This window comes from Lampris incognitus, chromosome 12 (assembly GCF_029633865.1).
Source record: "Lampris incognitus isolate fLamInc1 chromosome 12, fLamInc1.hap2, whole genome shotgun sequence".
NCBI lineage: Eukaryota > Metazoa > Chordata > Actinopteri > Lampriformes > Lampridae > Lampris > Lampris incognitus.
In genome coordinates, this window is record NC_079222.1 from 30,355,892 (window position 1) to 30,377,735 (window position 21,844).

A 21,844-nucleotide genomic window follows, 5' to 3' on the forward strand; every position below is an offset into this window, starting at 1 on the left:
TAGATCAGCTGACACTGAATATGAAGTCTCTCGACAATTTAAAATATGGAACAGAGTTATGTCCATGTCTATTGAATAAACATCTTCATCAGTAAATCCACTCGGCAAGCTAATATCACTCCCTTCTTTTTCCACACACACACACACACACACTGAGTGACTCACACACACACACACCCTTCCTCTCATTGCCACAATTACTTCCCCCATCATTTGATTTGGATTGGCTGGAAATGTATTTCCCTTGATCTTCCTTGTCATTTATGAATCTTGTACAGTTTACTGCAACATTGTCGCAACAGATTTCTGGGTGCTTGCGCTGGTTGTGTGTATTGATGTAAGATTTAATAAGCCCATTTGTATTTTCAACTCACCTGCACTTGTCTCTGTGTTTCATATTAAGCCATTTTCACTCCTTCCCATTTATCTTTGTTTTTTTTTTGGCTCCCCTTTTCGCCCCAATTGTATCGGCCAATTGCCCCACTCTTCCGAGTCCGGTCACTGCTCCACCCCCTCTGCTGATCCGGGGAGGGCTGCAGACTACCACATGCCTCCTCCGATACATGTGGGGTCGCCAGCCGCTTCTTTTCACCTGACAGTGAGGAGTTTCACCAGGGGGACGTAGCGCGTGGGAGGATCACGCTATTCTCCCCAGTTCCCCCTCCCCCCTGAACAGGAGCCCTGACCGACCAGAGGAGGCGCTAGTGCAGCCACCAGGACGTGTCCGGCTTCCCACCCACAGACAGGGCCAATGGTGTCTGTAGGGATGCCCAACCAAGCCGGAGGTAACACGGGGATTCGAACCGACGATCCCGGTGTTGGTAGGCAATGGAATAGACCGCTGTGTTACCGAGACGCCTTTCTCCTTTGTACCTTCACTGTCTTCATATTGTGCATATTAACTAAAACAAACAACACAATGTACCAAGCAACACAGATGCAATTTAGGTGCAACCGACTACAATTTACAGATAAACACACACACACACACACGCACACATACACACACACACACACACACACACACATATATATAAGCTAACACACGATTGGCTCATCAAGCACGTTTAGTCTGCAAATGGTGTTCAATTAATAGAGAACAGCCTTTTGAAAACACCCACACTGCAGCAGCATGTGTTAACGTGCACGCAAGAACACAAGAACACATCCACAACACAAATAAACGATGATGATGAAGAGGTGAGTAAGCAAAAACGTTTTTGAGCAGTTAAACACACTAACACAAACACACAGACGGCTGCCAACACCCGAGCATAAGTGTACACAAGGGTGTGCACACACACGCACACGCGCACACACACCCATCTCTGACTCACTCTGTGCTTTCATTCTCCTGCTGCCCACCATCCGAAGATGCTTCCGGAAGTTCCTGTGGGCAGAGAAAGCAAAAAGAAAAAAAGAGAGGGGGACAGAGGATGGAATTAAATATGTAAGAAAAAGAAAGCACAGGAGAACAAGAGAAAAGGGATGGGTTGGAAGAAAGGAGGCAAGGCAAGGTAAGGCAGATATACTATGTATTGGGTCTCCAAACACTGCACCAGCAGAGGTGATGCAAGGCATTCACACAGCATCTCCACCGGGAGACAGGCTGGGTGTTCAGAGATAAAGAGGAAAACAATCAGATGCTATCTATCACATTACAGAACACACACATCTGGGAAACCACTGGATCCAAGACTGAATCAGTGTGTTAGCAGACTGGGCCAAATGGGCAGTGTGCTGGTGAGGTTGTAAGGTTTAATTCTGGTGTATGACCTCTACTCGCCTTCCATGAAATTAGTCAGCCAAGCAGTAACATTTTACAAACATTATAGAATAAAAAGGGATTAGATAATCAAGTTGTACTTGAATCCCATACTGACTTCTTGACAGTCAAGTGTCATTGTCTGTGAGTAACAAAGTACCAATAGCTGTATGCATTGTGTCTATTTACCCTCTGATGACCATCCTCTTCTCTATGTTATATCCTATAGAACTACCTTTGATAAAAATCCTTACATTGTGTTATCTCTCTATACCCCCTCACTTGCCTTATCTACCCAGGCAGTTTTCCAATTACCAGCCTACCAGTTGCCATCTCATTATTAATGATTACATGGTTATCTAATGATTGATGATTACATGATTGTCTAATGATTAATGATTACATGGTTAGCTCTGCAAGTTGTGTATGTGTATATGTTTGTGTGTGTGTGTGTGTTTGTGTGTGTGTATATATATATATATATATATATATATATATATATATATATATATAATATAGTATGCATTAATATATTGATTTAAATATATATAAAATATTGTATACATATATAATACAAATATATAATTATGTATAACATATTTCTGTATTTTATATACAGTGCATCCAGAAAGTATTCACACCCCTTCACTTTCCCCACATTTTGTTATGTTACAGCCTTATTCCAAAATGGATTGAATTCCTTTTTTTCCTTATCAATCTACACACAATACCCCATAATGACAAAGTGAAAAAGGTTTTGTAGAATTTTTTGCAAATTTATTAAAGATAAAAAGCTGGAATATTGCATGTACATAAGTATTCACACCCTTTGCTATGACACTCAAAATTGAGCTCAGGTTCATCCTGTTTCCACTGATCATCCTTGAGATGTTTCTACATCTTGATTGGAGTCCGCCTGTAGTAAATTCAATTGATTGGACATGATTTGGAAAGGCACACACATAAGGTCCCACTGTTGACAGTGCATGTCAGAGCAGAAACCAAGCCATGAAGTCAAAGGAATTGTCTGTGGACCTCTGAGACAGGATTGTATCGGGAAGGGTACAAAATAATTTCTACAGCTTTGAAGGTCCTGAAGAGCACAGTGGTCTCCATCATTCGTAAATGGAAGAAGTTTGGATCCACCAGGACTCTTCCTAGAGCTGGCCGCCCAGCCAAACTGAGCAATCGGGGGAGAAGGGCCTTGGTCAAGGAGGTGACCAAGAACCTGATGGTCCCTCTGACAGAGCTCCAGCGTTCCTTTGTGGAGATGGGAGAACCTTCCAGAAGGACAACCATCTCTGCAGCACTCCACCAATCAGGCCTTTATGGTAGAGTGGCCAGACGGAAGCCTCTGCTCAGTAAAAGGCACAAGACAGCCCGCTTGGATTTTGCCAGAAAGCACCTAAAGGACTCTCAGACCATGAGAAACAAGATTCTCTGGTCTGATGAAATCAAGATTGAACTCTTTGGCCTGAATGCCAAACGTCACGTCTGAAGGAAACCAGGCACCTCTCACCACCTTGCTAATACCATCCCTACAGTGAAGCATGGTGGTGGCAGCATTGTGCTGTGGGGATGTTCTTCAGCAGCAGGAACTGGGAGACTAGTCAGGATCATGGGAAAGATGAATGGAGCAAAGTACAGAGAGATCCTTGATGAAAACCTGCTCCAGAGCGCTCAGGACCTCAGACTGGGGCGAAGGTTTACCTTTCAACATGACAACGACCCTAAGCACACAGCCAAGACAATGAAGGAGTGGCTTCGGGACAAGTCTGTGAATGTCCTTGAGTGGCCCAGCCAGAGCCCAGACTTGAACCCCATTGAACATCTCTGGAAAGACCTGAAAATAGCTGTGCAGCGACGCTCCCCATCTAACCTTACAGAGCTCGAGAGGATCTGCAGAGAAGAATGGGAGAAATACCCCAAATATAGGTGTGCCGAGCTTGGAGCTTCATACCCAAGAAGACTTGAAGCTGTAATCGCTGCCAAGGGTGCCTCAACCAAGTACTGAGTAAAGGGTGTGAATACTTATGTACATGCAATATTTCAGTTTTTTATTTTTAATAAATTCGCAAAAATTTCTACAAAACCTTTTTCACTTTGTCATTATGGGGTATTGTGTGTAGATTGATGAGAAAAAAAAGGATTTTAATCCATTTTGGAATAAGGCTGTAACATAACAAAATGTGGGGAAAGTGAAGGGGTGTGAATACTTTCCAGATGCACTGTATAATATAAATATATGATTATGTATAACATATTTATGTATTATATATATATGTGTGTGTGTTTGTGTGCGTGTGTGTGGCTTCAGTTGGAGGCAGAAATACAAAGTGAGAGGATGTGCAGGGGAGGATAACAAGTCTCTCGAGGCCAAGTGTCCTTGTTTTACCTCCATAAATATTTACAGAGAGCAAGAGTCAAGTTGCAACATCAAATAATGATTTCTGTGATGAATTAAGTGGTGAGGCACATTTGCTTTCAGAGACGGGGCAGTGGAAACCCTGAGGACAGCCTGGAGATCTTCATTGGTCAAGCTGGACCTGTGCTTTGATTTATTAAGTTCATAGTTGAGAACAGTTTCTCACACTGATAAGTGCTGCCGAAAAGACACATATGTTATGTGGAAACCTCACATAATATATTGTGCGAGCAAAGCCGGCAAGGAGCACTGCAGTCACGAGACACAATCTGGATCATAAATCATTGCACATTCTGTATTGCTCATTTATTTTACCATATCTGATCTACTGTGTGGAGGCATGGGGTAACACCTACAAAACCAACCTACAACCATTATGTATACTACAAAAACGAGCCATAAGGATAGTTAATAATGTAGGATCTTGTGAACACATCAACAAGCTATTCAAGCGCCTTGAAGTTCAGGGATTTAGTAGAATTTAACACGGCACAAATAATGTTCAAAACAAGAAACTATCTACTACATAGTAATATACAGAAAATATCCCTGGATAGAGAAGGGGAATGTAATTTGAGAGGGAAATTAAACTTCAAGAAATTGTGTGCTCGTACAACTTTGAAGAGCATGGGCATTTCAGTCTGTGGGCTAAAATTATGTAACAGTCTGAGCATGGAGCTAAAACTAAGTACAAACATTACTCAGTTCAAGAAGAAGTACAAAGGACTGATTAAGAGATATAGAGATGACGAAGAGTTGTGTTGGCTGTAAGTTTTATTTATCGCTAAACATTCGCAATTAAAAAAATGTTCTTAATTTTCTATGATACCAAATGGATATTTGGGTTGTACGTAGCAATTGAGATATGTTTATTCTTGGTACATGACATTAGGATGTGGTTTTCTTTTTCTTTATTTTGTTTTCTTTCTCTCATGTTTTTTATGTGTTTTTCTTGTTCTCTTTTTTCTCCTATTGTTCACAGTAGTTGAGTTTGTGCAGCACAACTTGCATTGAATGTGAACTATACAGTACAGTGGGAATCGAGTGTCAGATGTATACTAGCTGAATTAATTTAGGAGTAGGTGATAAGGGGTAGGAAAAAAAAAAGTATACTTGTGTGATATTGGGCTATACAAATGAAATTGACTTGACTTGACTTGACTTCCTCGTACTCCCTTTCCAACATGTAATAGATAATCTGATACATACAGAGATTTGTTCTCTGAGTTTGATGTGTGCATTTGTTGATCACTTCAGATTATTGGCAGTGGCTTATCTGTATGTCATATCCTGCTTATTTACATGTTCGAAATAAACCATCATCTTCATCATCCAACCTTAACTCAATTTCTCAAGTAACGTCTGTAATGATTTAATAAATACAGAGAAAATGTAAACATACATAGGATCAAACAAATGAAGCAATTTAGGGAACATGGTCTGTATTCATATTGGATGTGTGGCAGATGATGTAAATTGCCAGTGACTTGTAATTCTGCCGGTATGGTGTTTCAAAGGTGAAATGGTGAATATCAATGAGTAACAATCAGCACTTAGAGAGAGACAAGTAGCTACAGAAATGCAGGCATATGAAGATACTCACGATATCCTGTTGTCCCAGCATCAGTTTGCATGCGATAAGATAAAAAGCAAATAGGTTAGGCTCCAGTAAGCAGAAGTGAAGAGAAGGAAGAGATGGGGAATTACACATACAATGAATAAAACAACAAGGAAGTCAGCAAAGGCCTCTGTGGTTCTTTTGTGTTTATGTTTCAGCTCTTTACATTTGAAAAGGGACTAAAATGTGACTTGTTAGCCATATAATGAATTCTGCATTCACGCTGCCACTCTGTACTAAATTAATTGGCTAAATAAATATCTAGTTTTATGTATTTACCTAAACTACTCTGAACATGGGCTAATGCTGGGAGCAAACTACATGATTTTGACGTGATTTTGACACGATTTTGTCATCAAAAACACAATTTGCAGCACTGGGCCCAGTTGAATGTTGGGAACGTATTGATGCAACGTATTAATGCCTTACAGGATGAAGTCCTGAAACTTCACAGAACTTATTCCACTTCCCCATCGCCCGACCTATATAATAAAAGTCTCTCACTAAAACAAAATGTGAAGTTTTGTCAACTGGACATCGGCTCATTAAACCATAGTAGAAATAAATTCATACTCCCTCGGGCATAGTTACTACTGGCCATGATGAAATAAATAATACATTTTGTAATTTTTACTGAAAACGTTATGCTTCCGACCCCCCTGAAGATCAGTCATTAATGGATTCTTTTTTTCCAAATAAGTTGAGATCCCCTCCATTGATGCGAATGTTAAAGATAGACTTGAGGAGCTCATCTGTGAAATTGAAATAATGCAAGCAATTGGATCCATGCAGAGTGGCAAGTCTCTGGGGCAGACAGTTTCCCGACCGAATTTTATAAGAAAAATTCGAAGCGTCGTTCCCCACTATTGGCCAAAATGTTTGGCGAATCATTCAGCACTTAACCTCTCCCTTCGTCGTTATGTGAGGCCTCAATTTCCGCATTGCTCAAGAAGGATCAGAACCCCATTGAATGTGCATCTTACTGACCTATCTTGCGATTTAATATTGATGTGAAGATACTGGTTAATGCCTTAGCTCGCTGTTTAGAGACAGTGCTTCCAGTTACAATTTCCCAAGACCAGATTGGATTTGTCAATAACAGGCACTCTTTTTTTAATCTTCATCGTCTTTCCAATTCATTTTTCTAAGCCTTCTCAGACTCCAGCGGTGGTGATATCATTTGATGCAGAAAAGGCTTTTGACTGGGTTGAGTGGGACTACTTTATTTTTTTTTTTTTTAAATTTGAGAAAATTTGGTTCCAGTGATAATTTTATATCCTGTGTCAGATTATTGTACTTGTCTCCAAAGGCCTCAATAGGTACAATTTATATAATCTCTTCTTCTTTTCAGTTACACAGAGGAACTAGACAGGGGTGCCCTTTAAGCTCCTTGGTCTGTGATAGCATTAGAACCTCTGGCCATAGCCCTGCATAGCAACCACAGCATCCATCGTAGTCATAGAGACCAGGAATATAAGGTATCACTTTTTGTTGATGACCTGTTGGTTTTTTAATCTGACCCCTTAATCTGCATCCATGAGATGTTGACATTGAAGGATTTTGGAATTTCTTTTCCAGATATAAACTCAATTTACATAAACGTGAACTAATTCCAATGAAGTCCGCGGCAGATAAATGTCCCCTTAACTCTCTTCTGTTCAAGATTTCACCTAGCAAATTTACTTATCTTGGCGTTGTTGTAACACGGAGATATAATGATCTTTTTAAACGTAACTTTCTAACTCTGCTAGACCGTACTAAACTTGATCTGGAAAGCTGGTCTAGGCTCCCTCTATCGCTCGTAGTTCACATTAATGCAGTTAAAATGAATACCTTACCCAAATTTTTATCTTTCAATCTATACCAGTTTATATTAAAAAGACATTCTTCTATTCGCTAGATACATTTATTTCATCATTTATTTGGAATGGAAAAATGCCTGTGGTATGCAAAGCAGTCCTCCCGAAACCTGTGAAGCTCGTAAATCGTTTACCAGTTTTGCCCCCAAAGACCCAATTGGACCAAATTCTTGAAATTAATCCTGCTGAAAAAGAGAATATCAGTAAATTGTATTATGCAATTAATACTTTTGGTCAAATACCACCTGAACCCCTAAAAAGTCGATGGGAGAGTGATATGAAAATATCCATTCCAGACAACCTGATCTCACAGAAATACATGTAATGTCCACGACCTCTTAACACTCACATTACGTGGTGGTGGCACGCAATGTGTTAAAATTACATGCCGGCACCACGGAGACAATGCCAGTGGAAAGTCAATTAGGATCTTTTGTTGTGCTGGACACACAAATTCCCTGATTCAATAACATCATGCAATGAGCGGTGTTTCATATTTTCTTGTTAACAAAATTTTATTTTATTGTTATTTGTATTTTCATTTGACTGAATTTATTATAGTGCTTTAGTTATGATTTTTTTCCCGCTAAAAACCCTAACCCTAACTGTTTCCAAAACATAATTGTTTCCGTGGTGCCGGCACATAATTTCAAGACATTACGTGTCAACACCACGTAATGTGAGTGTTAAGAGGTCATGGTCATTTCATGTATTTCTGTGAGACCATGTTGATTCTTGAGGAAACTTGGGATCTAGTAATTAAGAGGATACAATCCTCCCCTGTATACACAAGACATGGTGTAATCCAGTTCATTGGTGCAAACAGAATTTGGCTAAAATTAACCCAGATTTAGACCCAACATGTGACAGGTGCAAACAAGCCACTGCCAGTCTCTAACACATGATCTGGTCCTGCCCGGAACTAACTCAGTGCTGGCGTTCCATCTTTGAGGCCTTGGCCACTGTTTTACATTTCCCACGTGAACCTTCTCCTCTGAGTGCCATCTTTGGAGTTGTTCCAGCTGGTGCGTATTGAAATGCTACTCAGGCAAATCTGTTGGCTTACACCACTCTATTAGCTAGGAGATTGATACTGTTAAAATAGAAGGAAGCTTTCCCTCCTACTTTTGCATGTGGGTTTGCAGGTTATGCAGTCATTGACATTAGAAAAGATTAGGCATAAAGATTAGAGGATCTATATCCACATTCCACTCCACATGGAAGCCCTTTTTAAACTTTGTGAAGGAGTTAGATGCTCGGTTGGTGGCTGGGGTTGATGGGCTTGCGATCTAGTTCTCAGCCCTTTCTCTTCTATTTTCCTCTTCCCTTTTGCATATTTATCGTTTTTTTTTTAGTTCCTTTTCCCCTTTTCATTTGTTCGTTTAATTTACGCTTGTTACTTGTTTACTTTGTTATGGTTTAATTTGGTTCACGTTGTTTCGGGTGGCATGCCAGAAGTGGTGGCGGTGTGGTGGGGGATGTTGTATGGGTCTATGGGGAAGGTTGGTTGGCAGTGGGTTGGGGTTGTAGTTGTGGGTGTGTTTTGAAAGTTGAAAATAAAACTTGTTTAAAATATAATTTTGATAAAGACAGAGGCAGAAAATATACAGGAGAGAACAGTTTAAAGAAAGAAAAAGATACAAAGAGGCAAGCAGAGAGAAAACGGAACAGACCTGAACACACACACACACACACACACTCACACACACACACTTTTTTTTGTGTGGAATTTTCCTCCTTTTTCTCCCCATTTGTATCCGGCCAATTGCCCCACTCTTCCAAGCCGTCCCGGTCGCTGCTCCACCCCCTCTGCTGATCCGGGGAGGGCTGCAGACTACCACATGCCTCCTCCAATACATGTGGAGTCGCCAGCCTCTTCTTTTCACCTGACATTGAGGAGTTTTACTAGGGGGACGTAGCACGTGAGAGGATCACGCTATTCCCCCAGCCCCGCCCCCCCGAACAGTCGCCCTGACCGACCAGAGGAGGCGCTAGTGCAGCAACCAGGACACATACCCACATCCAGTTTCCCACCTGCAGACACGGCCAACTGTGCCTGTAAGGGACGCCCGACCATGCCGCAGGTAACACAAGGATTCGAACAGGCGATCCCCGTGTTGGTAGGCAGTGGAATAGACCGCCACGCTACCCGGACGCCCACAAACACTTTTTTTTAAACACACAAGGGTCCAAACCTTTAGACACTACCATGCACTCCAGCTGTGATTATTTACAAAGCAACATGTGTGCCGTGCACACGTTTGTGTAAGGGTGGATATATAGTATGTGTGTTTGTGTAAGTGTGGATATGTATGTGTGTTTGTGTAAGTGTGGATATATATGTGTGTTTGTTTAAGTGTGGATATATAGTATGTGTGTTTGTGTAAGTGTGGATATGTATGTGTGTTTGTGTAAGTGTGGATATATATGTGTGTTTGTTTAAGTGTGGATATATAGTATGTGTGTTTGTGTAAGTGTGGATATGTATGTGTGTTTGTGTAAGTGTGGATATATATGTGTGTTTGTTTAAGTGTGGATATATATGTGTGTTTGTGTAAGTGTGGATATATATGTGTGTTTGTTTAAGTGTGGATATATATGTGTGTGTGTTTGTGTAAGTGTGGATATGTATGTGTGTTTGTTTAAGTGTGGATATATATGTGTGTTTGTTTAAGTGTGGATATATAGTATGTGTGTTTGTGTAAGTGTGGATATGTATGTGTGTTTGTGTAAGTGTGGATATGTATGTGTGTTTGTGTAAGTGTGGATATATATGTGTGTTTGTGTAAGTGTGGATATATAGTATGTGTGTTTGTGTAAGTGTGGATATATAGTATGTGTGTTTGTTTAAGTGTGGATATATAGTATGTGTGTTTGTGTAAGTGTGGATATGTATGTGTGTTTGTGTAAGTGTGGATATGTATGTGTGTTTGAAGATCAGCTACTTACGCTTGCATGGTTGTGGTTGCAGTCTGAAAGCTGAACATGTTTTCCTTGGGGAACCAGTTACTGTCCTCTGCTGAGAGACAGACAGACACTGATTACAGGTTACATTGAAAGACAAAGTAATAAATCAAAAAGATAAAAGGTAACACCTGTAATACAGGCATGAAAGGATAAAACCAGCGAGAGCATCACTACTCCACAGTCCACCGCGCCACAAAGGGGGGAGAGAGGGAGACACGCAGGGAGAGACAGCAGAGCGGAGAGATGGAGAGGCGAGGGGTCAGAAATATAGACCACCCCGTCACATCGAACATCAAAGCCCTCATCTACTCCCACGAGACCTACAAAGAAACACACTGGAAACATGTTTCCAATTGAACCCATGAACCTACGCTATGTAGTGAGAACTGGCTTTACCCACAAGGCACCTGGGCATAACTGTTCCAAAAGGAATATGTGTCGCTATTCTGCAAAACAGGAGTTTCAGGATGGCTTTTAGTTTAGCAGGTATTTGGTTGAAATGAAGTATTCTGGAAATACTAAAAGGCCTCATTCACACTACTTAGTAAAATGATTTACTACAGTTATTTATTGAACATACAATTAGACGTTCACAATATAACCCATGATTACTTATTTCTGAGTATTGGTTCAGTAAAGTGCCCCTATAAATGACTATACTCCTTAAAAGCCAAACATGTAGTACATACTACTTCTAAATGGAGATGTGTGTTGCTTATGAGGCAAAGTTAAGATCATAAAAACTGAGCAAATGGGTTAAAGCTATCCTCCTTGGTGTAAAATATTGTTAACTCAAAATACCTATTACACAATATACTGTATGTGGCAGCTGAGTTTCCATTTAAGAACATTAGCGAAAGACACTACCTATATGCTTACTACCCCCATATTTACTTTTATGTTTCCTTTTTAATTATTTGCAATTTTTTGTTTTCAACAATGCTGAAATACTATTCTGAACCGGTCTGCAGCCAAAATCTGCCAGTCCCACCCACAGCACATAATGAACCACTCATCCTGTTTGGATTTCAGCACCTCTCCCTCTGCCTGCCTCGACCCTTTCACCTCTCTCCAGCCCAGTCATCCAGTCCACCCTCCACACCCACTCTAGGCGTCGGTACTGCTTGCCTGCTTCGCGGGACGAGCTCTCCAGGTCGAGGGAACCCTGGCTGCGTGAGGGGATTCCACTGCACGACTCACAAGCCAGACTGCTGCACTCCGACTCCACTTTGCCCCCTTCACCCCAGCTGCCGATATTATGGGCGCTGACGGAGGTCTGCAGTGGGGTTTGAGACAGGTGGTGTTGGTGGGTGTGGTGGTGGGAGGAATGGCGGGAGTGGGACCCACTGGCAGTTAGAGAATGTTGGTGCTGGTTGCTGCTGCTGCTGCCTCCACTGCTGCCACCTCCACCGGCACCGCCACTTCCACCGGGACCACCAGCACCGCTCCCTCCTCCACTGCTCGAAAAGGCATTGGTGCTGGAGACAGGGTGATGATGGTTCCCATGGTGATGGTTCCCGTGGTGATGGTTACTGTGGTGGTGGCCACTGCCACTGCCGCTTCCACGACCACTGCTGGTGTGGTGGTACTGGGTTGGGGAGGATGAGCTAGAGGATGGGGAGGTGGAGGGTTGGATCAGGGTGGTGTGGAGGTGTGGGTCAATGCTGCCACTGCCACCCCCTCCTCTTGATCCTATCCCCCCACTCCCCGACCTCTCCTTCAGGACATCCAATTCTAGGCTCTCTTTGCTCCCCCGACCGCTGCTCATCAGCACACCGTGCTGGGTGTTGATGGTGTACACACGGGCGGGTTGTAGGGTGCACTCCACACACTTCTGCTGGTCTTCCTCCGTCGAAAAACTGCGCTCTAGTGACAGCCGGGTCGGCTTGGTGTTAATGGTGATAGATGGGGGAGGTGGCTGGAGCAAGCCCAGCTCAGGTTTTACTAAACTTGGCTCTGGGTCAGCCACAGAGCTCTTATTGGTGTTGGTGGTGCTGCTGGGGTGGTGATGGGAGTAGGGGTGGAGGTGGTTGTTATTGTCGGAGCAAATGGTGTCACCTGGTGACTCTGGGTCTTGATCCACCAGTGTTTCACAAAGCAGGTGAGCTGGGGAGTAAAAGAGAAAGTGGGTGTTTAAGCGCGAGGGCAAGGGAAGTGGTCGGAGGAAAGAGGAGGATGAAACAAACAATATCATCTTGAATCTGTTAACGACTCCTATGGCAGCACACTAGTAACCGCAGCCGGGCATGTGAATGGAAGATGAGGTCAGGGCGATGGAGGAGCAAACGATAATACCATCCACCCACCCACCCATCCATTATCCAAACAGCTTATCCTGCTCAGGGTCGCGGGGATGCTGGAGCCTATCCCAGCAGTCATTGGGCGGCAGGCGGGGAGACGCCCTGGACAGGCCGCCAGTCCATCACAGGGCTGACAAGCTGACAGACACACACACACACACACACACACACACACACACACACACACACACACACACACACACACACACACACACACACACACACACACACACACACACACACACACACACACACACACTTCACCTGACCTACATGTCTTTGGACTGTGGGAGGAAACCGGAGCACCCGGAGGAAACCCACGCAGACACGGGGAGAACATGCAGACTCCACACAGAGGACAACCCAGGACGACCCCCCAAGGTTGGACTACCCCGGGGCTCGAACCCAGGACCTTCTTGCTGTGAGGCGACCGCTCTAACCACTGCGCCACCGTGCCGCCCCCAACTGTTAGCTTTTACGAGCATATTCTATCCCAAGGACAGAACTGTTAAGGGCTCATGACTCATGAGCATATGTTGAACACTGCAGGGAAATAAGTAGGCTCCTTTAACTAAGCTGGTGACCAGGTAACAGCATCCCATTGCTGTACAGTTTATGAGGAGCTCGTGATTTCAGTCTGTGAGCGTCTGTCAGCAGCCATTAAATGTTGGTTCCAAATGGTATTTGGTTGATTTCTGTCTGAATACATATACACTTCCTGGGTGAGGGGCGCCGGCCAAACCATACCTTAGGTAAGCCCTCAAACTTGTGGCGAGCAGGTGACCCGAGGCTGCTGTCTGATTGGTCTCTTCAGATTTTCCAGGGGGCGCAGTTCTGTGCGCCCCAGACACTCCCACTTTTATTGGCAGCGAACTGGTATCGTTTTAATGTGTTTAGATGTGATTGGACAATTCTCGTGGCTGTCAATCGCGTTCACACCCACCACCACGCCTCGTCTCGACTGTCAATCATCCAACGTCTACGAACCCTGATAATATCTATAGGCTACACTGTCCCTCTTCATAACTCGGTGACTGTGGACATGAAAGGAGCTGTCAGGTGTGCTGCGCCAAGGTAAATTGCGCCCCCCCCCAAATTTTTTTAGCACCAGCCGCCACTGACTGGCAGGTGGAGGTGTAGGTGGAGGCACAAGTGAAACAAACACATCCACGCCACTTTTTTTTTCCACTTAATTTTTTTCTCCAAACGACAACACACCACATTAAAATACATGAACAAGGAGGAAATGGAGGGATGGGACCGGGGCTGACCTGATCCGTTTCGATTTTCAGGATGTGCGTGGGACAGGTACTCTCCAAATGCTCGCGCTGCTCTGTGGGAACACACAGGACACACATGGACATCACTTCATGGGTGGAGGGGGAAAAGGGACAGAGGAGGTAGCGGGTGGGCGAGAAGGAGAGAAGAACAGCGGCGGAAGAGGAGGCGGAGAGGGAGCAGCGGCGACAGCAAGGGGCGCGGAGGGGAAGAGACACGAAAAGGGGCAGGGGGAATTACAAACTTAATTGCTTCCTTTGTGGGACTGTACCGCCAACAGATTGAGATGCAGTTTTATCTCCGAACTCCAGGCAGCCTTTACGAAGGAGAGAGAGGGAGAGAGAGAAGGCTAGAGAGAAACGGAGAGAAACAGAGGAGGAGAAAAAGAGAGACCGGCATATGAAAGAGTGAGACTTAGAAAGAGGAAGAGCAAAAGAGTAAGAGAGGAGGAGAGACAGACTGGCAAAGATAGAGAGAGACATAATAAACAAAATGGAGGCTGGTGAACGAAATGCTTAAAGGCAAAGCCAGATGAACATTCACTTTTCTACCTCGTTAACTCATTTCCCCCGTCATGTTATGCACCTGTTCAACTTCTTATAGCCCCCTGTTGGTAGGCAACGGAACAGACCGTTGGACTATTCCGTTGGATTATTATTATTATTATTACTATCATCATCATCATCATCATCATCATCATCATCATCATCATCATCATCATCATCAAATGTTTTGCACCACCACTGATCCAATCCTGGAGGACCAAATCACATCCCTCCCTACATTTAGTCCTGCTGTGACGTCACGTTTTACTTGAAAATGTGTCACATTAGAGAAGCAGGACGCCCTCTGAATGCAGTTTCACGTTGTTTATGACATCAAATGTCCTAAAATGACAATTTCATGACATTTGATGTCTCAGATTACATCAACGGGCATCAGTGTAGCTAGCCAGCACCCTTGCACAGTGACTGTGCATGCTATGCAGATTGCACACATGCATACGTGTGTGTGTGTGTGTGTGTGTGTGTGTGTGTGTGTGTGTGTGTGTGTGTGTGTGTGTGTGTGTGTACCCTGAGCCTTTTTGTGTGCAAGAGCAGACGGATTTGGTTTGTGCTTGCTTGCGTTTCTCCATTCCTTTGCATGTGTGCCTGCACACGTGGCGTTATAATGCGATTGAGCTGGGAGCATTAAACTGTCCCCGAGGCGTGATTATTGCAGTCTTAGTTAATAGGGAACCTGCAGGTGTCTCTCTTAAGTCGTCAGACATTTTCATGTTGCCCCTCTCTTTTATTATTCAACAGGCCACACAAACAACGGAACGACAGACCCAAGTTATCCATTATACATGAGAGGAAACGGAGTCAGAGAGGCGAAGACCAAAATGCATCTCAATTTATTTATTGAAACAAACCCCCCGTCTCTCCCCGCTGCTTTCACTCGTGCTCTGGCCCGGTTCACTTTCTCCCTCGCTCATTCTTTCCGCCTTTCCCCCCTCCTTCCTTCTCCTCCCGCACCCGGGGGAGTGATATGAGCACAGCACAACTGGGATACAGCTATATGTAATATTGAAGAGGAGATATTAACAGTGGAATAATATCTGGGTGAAAGGGGGGAAAAGCTGGTGGAGAGAGACAGAGGAGGAGAAAGTGAGCGATAGAAGGCAGATAATCAAAAAGGAGGAAAATGAATCAGGCAAGCGACAAGGGATATAAAAGAAGAGAAAAACTGAGGAGGGGAGGAGGATTCAGTCAGCAGATATGAAATGCACCCCACGTGCTCCCGGACATGTGAGGGGAATTGAGGAATCAAGGAAGGAAGAGAGGGAAGGTCGTGAGTTAACGAGATAAGGTTACAGCAGCAAGAAAGGGGGACGTAGGAAGGAGGATGGGGGCATATTAAATATGAAGAATACACGTAAAAAGACTTAGAGAGAGAGAGAGAGAGAGAGAGAGAGAGAGAGAGAGAGAGAGAGAGAGAGAGAGAGAGAGAGAGAGAGAGAGAGAGAGAGAGAGAGAGAGAGAGAGAGAGAGAGAGAGAGAGAGAGAGAGGGTACTATAGGTAGCTAGCATAAGCAGTGAGGGGGGAAGTTAAAACTGACAACAACATCTCTCTGCTCCTTAGGATGCTACCGTTAGAAACTATGGATCACATCAAACACTAATTAGCCAATTGACACTACTGCTATTACTAATACTCTTGACTGCTCCCGTTAGGGGTCGCCACAGCAGATCATCCGTTTCCATCTCTTCCTGTTCTCTGCATCTTCTTCGGTCACGCCAGCCACCTGCATGTCCTCTCTCACCACACCCATAAACCTCCTCTTTGGCCTTCCTCTTTTCCTCTTCCCTGGCAGCTCCAAATTCAGCATCCTTCTCCCAATATCCCCAGCATCTCTCCTCCACACATGTCCAAACCATCTCAATCTGTCCTCTCTTGCTTTGTCTCCAAACTGTCCAACCTGAGCTGTCCCTCTAATATATTTGTTCCTAATCCTGTCCTTCTTCGTTACTCCCAATGAAAAGCTTACCATCTTCAACTCTGCCACCTCCAGCTCCGCCTCCTGTCTTTTGGTCAGTGCCACTGTCTCCAAACCATATAACATAGCTGGTCTCACAACCATCTTGTAAACCTTCCCTTTAACTCTTGCTGGTACCCTTCTGTCACAAATCACTCCTGACACTCTTCTCCACCCACTCCACCCTGCCTGCACTCCCTTCTTCACCTCCCTTCCCCTCTCCCCGTTACCTTGAACAGTTGACAAGTATTTAAACTCATATGCCTTTCTCATCTCTACTCCTTGCATCATCACCATTCCATTGTCCTCTCTCTCGTTCATGCATATGTATGCTGTCTTGCTCCAACTGACTTTCATTCCTCTTTTCTCCAGTGCATACCTCCACCTCTCTGGGCTCTCCTCAAGCTGCACCGAAATCTGGCTACAGATTGCAATGTCATCCGCAAACGTCATAGTCCACGGAGACTCCTGCCTGATCTCGTCCATCAGCCTGTCGCAGCATCACCATTGCAAACAAGAAAGGGCTCAGAGCCGATCATGATGTAATCCCACCTCCACCTTGAACCCATCTGTCATTCCAACTGCACACCTCATCACTGTCACATTTCCCTCATACATATCCTGCACCACTCCTACATACTACTTCTCTGCTGCTCCTGACTTCGACTTCCTCATATACCTCCTCTCTCGGCACCCTTTCATATGCTTTCTCAAAATCTACAAAGACACAATGCAACTCCTCCAGACCTTCTCTATACTTCTCTATCAACATTCTCAAAGCAAACATCGCATCTGTGGTGCTCTTTCATGGCATGAAACCATACTGCTGCTCGCTAATCGTCACCTCTCCTCTTAACCTAGCTTCTATTACTCTTTCCCATATCTTCATGCTGTGGCTGATCAACTTTATACCTCTGTAGTTGTTACAGTTCTGCACATCACCCTTGTTCTTGAAAATCGGTACCAGTATGCTTCTTCTCCGCTCCTCAGGCATCCTCTCACTTTCCAAGGCTGTGTTAAATAATCTAGTTAAAAACTCCCCTGCCATCTCTCCTAAACACCACCATGCCTCCACAGGCATGTCATCAGGACCAACTGCCTTTCCACTCTTCATCCTCTTCATAGCTGCCCTCACTTCCTCCTTGCTAATCCACTGCACTTCCCGATTCACTATCCCCACATCATCCAACCTTCTCTCGCTCTCATTTTCTTCATTCATCATTCCCTCCAAGTACTCCTTCCACCTTCTTAACACACTCTCCTAACTTGTCAGCACATTTCCGTCTCTATCCTTCATCACCCTAACCTGCTGCACATCCTTCCCAGCTCGGTCCCTCTGTCTAGCCAATCGATACCAGTCCTTTTCTCCTTCCTTAGTGTCCAATCTCTCATACAACTCACCATACGCCTTTTCCTTTGCCATCTCTCTCTTCACTTTACTCCTGTCTACGTTCTTCATCTCTCTGACTATCCCTCCTCTTCTTGCCAACCTCTTCCTCTGTAATTAATCTAATGACTCTGATAACAGAAAATCCCTTATGCTGTTTGCCGAATCACACAGATGTCCAAAATCTCAGCCAAGAGTTGATTTAACGCAAACTTTCATATATACTGAGATTTTCATCTAGAGCTGACTTGAGAATATGGCCCCAAATCCTGTTTACACATTCACAGATGCTGATACACACAAAGCCATGTGTCGCATGTTGGATATAAACTGGAACCATTTTTTTTCAGGTTAATTTTCTTGCCTAGAGACAATTTGACATGGATTGATGTGTTCACTGTCACAGGAATCAAATCTGTGATGTTCGGGTTGCAGTACACTCTGCTGTGCCATCCTGGATTAAGATACCCAGCCTCTAACTTCTCCAGGGGGATTTCTCTTGGCTACCGTTTTGCTTTCACCTGCCAGCAATTTGCATAAATTCAATGAAACCTCAAAGGAAGAGTGAATGAATGACTAAGTGAGTGAGTGACTTATCTGACAGACTGCGGGTGAGCGAGAGAAGGTGTGCATTGTGGGTCTTCCAGTTAAAAGGGCACAGAAATTATTTCATCCACAGATGGATGAGTCAGACCCCATTACCCATACATCACCCACTGGACCTGTGTAACCGCCTCTCATCGTGAAACCACATACATATAGATATTGATCTTCCTCTCAGATGTAAAACTTGAATCGATTTTCTCCAAATACACGCACGAGCATTTAAGCACACATGCATGAACGAACACAAACATGAACACGAACACGAACACACTACCCACAGGGTAACGCAAACCGGCTGAGAGGTCTGTTGTCCCCACTGAGATTTGATGGGCATTTGGACTCACAATTGCCAAGTTTTAGGTGCACTGTATAACATGACGAGTGGGGTCATAACACTTAATCAGCAAGGTGATTAAAATAATGAAGACACTCGCGAGGCCCATTCCAACCAGACTCAGAAGTGGATGATTCAGGCTTTGACATTTTTTTAAAGCTATTGCTTACATTTTATTCTATTTTTATTTTATTTTATTGCTTTATTGATGTATGTAGAGAAGCAAAAACAGATACAGACAATCACATAACACTGTCAGGAGTCTGGAGACTTAAATCAGTAAGGTCTGCTTCATTCAGCGAAGTCACAGCAAGCTCTATAGCAGTCTAGATTCACACATGAAGAAATGAGAGGAGGAGGTATAGATATAAAGATATGTGCTAGATAAAGATCAGTGTCTTCACATAGCATGAAGAATGTTCACATATGTAATTAATTATATTTTGATAGCTGCCAAACAGTTTTCCAGCATTTTGCTCGAACAGAGTTTAGATAAAACAAGGAATTAATTATTAAATCTGAAAAGCAACAAGACAATCACAAGATATCAGTTATGTGCAGCCAGGGGAGGCAGGGGATGCAGTGCCTCACCCAGGCTAATTATAATTTAAAAAAAAGAAATATCATGACAGTTAAAAAAAATATATTTATTTTTATTTATTTATTTAACTTTAATTTGTTAAGATTGTTGTAAAATATAATAAAAGAAATGATATAAAACTTGTTGTTTTATCAGTAAAAGGCATGCCCCATCTAGGATAGCTTGCTCCCAAAGCTAGCATTCGTGAATGCAGGCTGCTGAGGCAGAGTCTGCTTGTGCCTCTCTCTGGCATGTGGGTAAGTACTTACTGCCCACCCAGCCGTGGACCTCACTGCACATTACTGTAGGATGTAAGCAGTGTTACCAGATCCTGAGACTTAATGATAATGCTAAAATAGCAAAGAATGGGGGTGTCCGGGTATCGTAGTGGTCTATTCTGTTGCCTACCAACACGGGGATTGGCGGTTCGAATCCCAGTGTTACCTCCGGCTTGGTCGGGCGTCCCTACAGACACAATTGGCCGTGTTTTCGGATGGGAAGCCGGATGTTGGTAATGTGTCCTGGTCGCTGCACTAGCGCCTCCTCTGGCCTTTCGGGGGCGCCTGTTCCGGGGGGGGGGTGACTGGGGGGAATAGCGTGATCATCCCGCGTGCTACGTCCCCCTGGCGAAACTCCTCACTGTCAAGTGAAAAGAAGCGGCTGGTGACTCCACATGTATTGGAGGGGGCATGTGGTAGTCTGCAGCCCTCCCCAGATCGGGCAGAGGGGGTGGAGCAACGACCGGGACGGCTCGAAAGAGTGGGGTAATTGGCCAAGTACAATTTGGGGGAAAAGGGGGAAAATAATACAATAAAATAAACCAAGCAAAGAAACAGTAGTTACAGAAAAAAACGATGTATGGGATACTACCTCAACCATCTATAGCTCAAGTGTATCTGTTTTAAAAATGATGCTGTTAACTACCCTAATTGCCTCCACAGAGCCATTGGAGGCCACTAACAACCAATTATAGTCACGTTGTCCCTCTGTCTAACAAACTAGACACCATTATGCCATCTGTACTCAAAACAAAACAAATCTGTTCATCTCTCACATCTTTCCTTCACTCCCTGAGCACTGCTGTCCAATGCCCTTCACGGATTCCCTGCTCTCTCTCTCCTCGCTCTCTCTCTCCCCCTCTCTCTCTCTCTCCCCCCCTCTCTCTCTCTCTCTCCCTCTCTCTGCCCCCCCCTCTCTCTCTCTCGCAGAAGGATCAAAGCGTTGCTTTTCCTCTCGACACTTCAGAATTCCACAGTGAAGTGGCTGCGAGGGAGAATTTCAATCTTACTCTCGCTATTTATCACCAGCAGCCCGAGGCTAGAGTGTGACCTGTTTTATAATCACCAGTCCACACACACACACACGACACACACACACACACACACACACACACACACACACACACACACACACACACACACACACACAAGCTCTTTTGTCCAGACATCAAATGACCATGACTGTTTACAAGCACACACAGAAATGTTAAAAATATAGAGATAATAGCTCCACAATGATTACTGTGCCAGCCAAAATAGGTCAGTATTTTTTAAAATTTATTTATTTATTTATTATGTTCCCTATTTTTCTCCCAGTTGTACTTGGCCAATTGCCCCCACTCTTCCGAGCCGTCCCGGTCGCTGCCCCACCCGCTCTGCCGGATCCGGGGAGGGCTGCAGACTACCACATGCCCCCTCCGATAACACGTGGAGTCGCCAGCCGCTTCTTTTCACCTGACAGTGAGGAGTTTCGCCAGGGGGATGATCACGCTATTCCCCCCAGTCACCCCCCCCCGAACAGGCGCGCCGACCGACCAGAGGAGGCGCTAGTGCAGCAACTAGGGCACATACCCTCATCCGCCTTCCCACCCGCAGACACAATCAGTTGTGTCTGTAGGGACGCCCGACCAAACCGGAGGTAACACGGGGATTCGAACCGGTGGAATAGACCGCTACACTACCCGGACGCCCCACAACTCACTCAGTCAGTCACATGTGCAGGATCCAGGGGGCAATCGTCTCTTCAGTGTCATCCATCCATCAGACTCGCAGCACCACGTTCAACACATTGTGTCCTGCTTTCCCTGTACTTCCTTCATTTGTTTCCACCTCTTCCAGCCAAGCTGTTCAGTGCAAGTGAAGAGGATGCAAACAGTCCGTTTCTGTACGGAGGTGCAATAAATAAGCTTGTATGTGTGAGTGTGAGTA

The 21,844-nt window shown here is 44.3% G+C and overlaps 1 protein-coding gene across 1 annotated transcript in view; it reads right to left on the reverse strand.

Annotated features, from left to right (window-relative positions):
* Positions 1 to 21,844, reverse strand: part of nsmfa (NMDA receptor synaptonuclear signaling and neuronal migration factor a) — a 41,996-nt gene that overhangs the window by 15,851 nt on the left and 4,301 nt on the right. Inside the window, exons 2-7 of the mRNA XM_056291081.1 lie at positions 14,206 to 14,267; positions 12,129 to 12,740; positions 11,700 to 11,996; positions 10,617 to 10,683; positions 5,794 to 5,799; positions 1,338 to 1,390 (exon numbers count right to left, since the gene is read on the reverse strand). Coding sequence (XP_056147056.1) covers positions 1,338 to 1,390; positions 5,794 to 5,799; positions 10,617 to 10,683; positions 11,700 to 11,996; positions 12,129 to 12,740; positions 14,206 to 14,267 — 1,097 coding nt within the window. The remainder of the gene's footprint in view (positions 1 to 1,337; positions 1,391 to 5,793; positions 5,800 to 10,616; positions 10,684 to 11,699; positions 11,997 to 12,128; positions 12,741 to 14,205; positions 14,268 to 21,844) is intronic.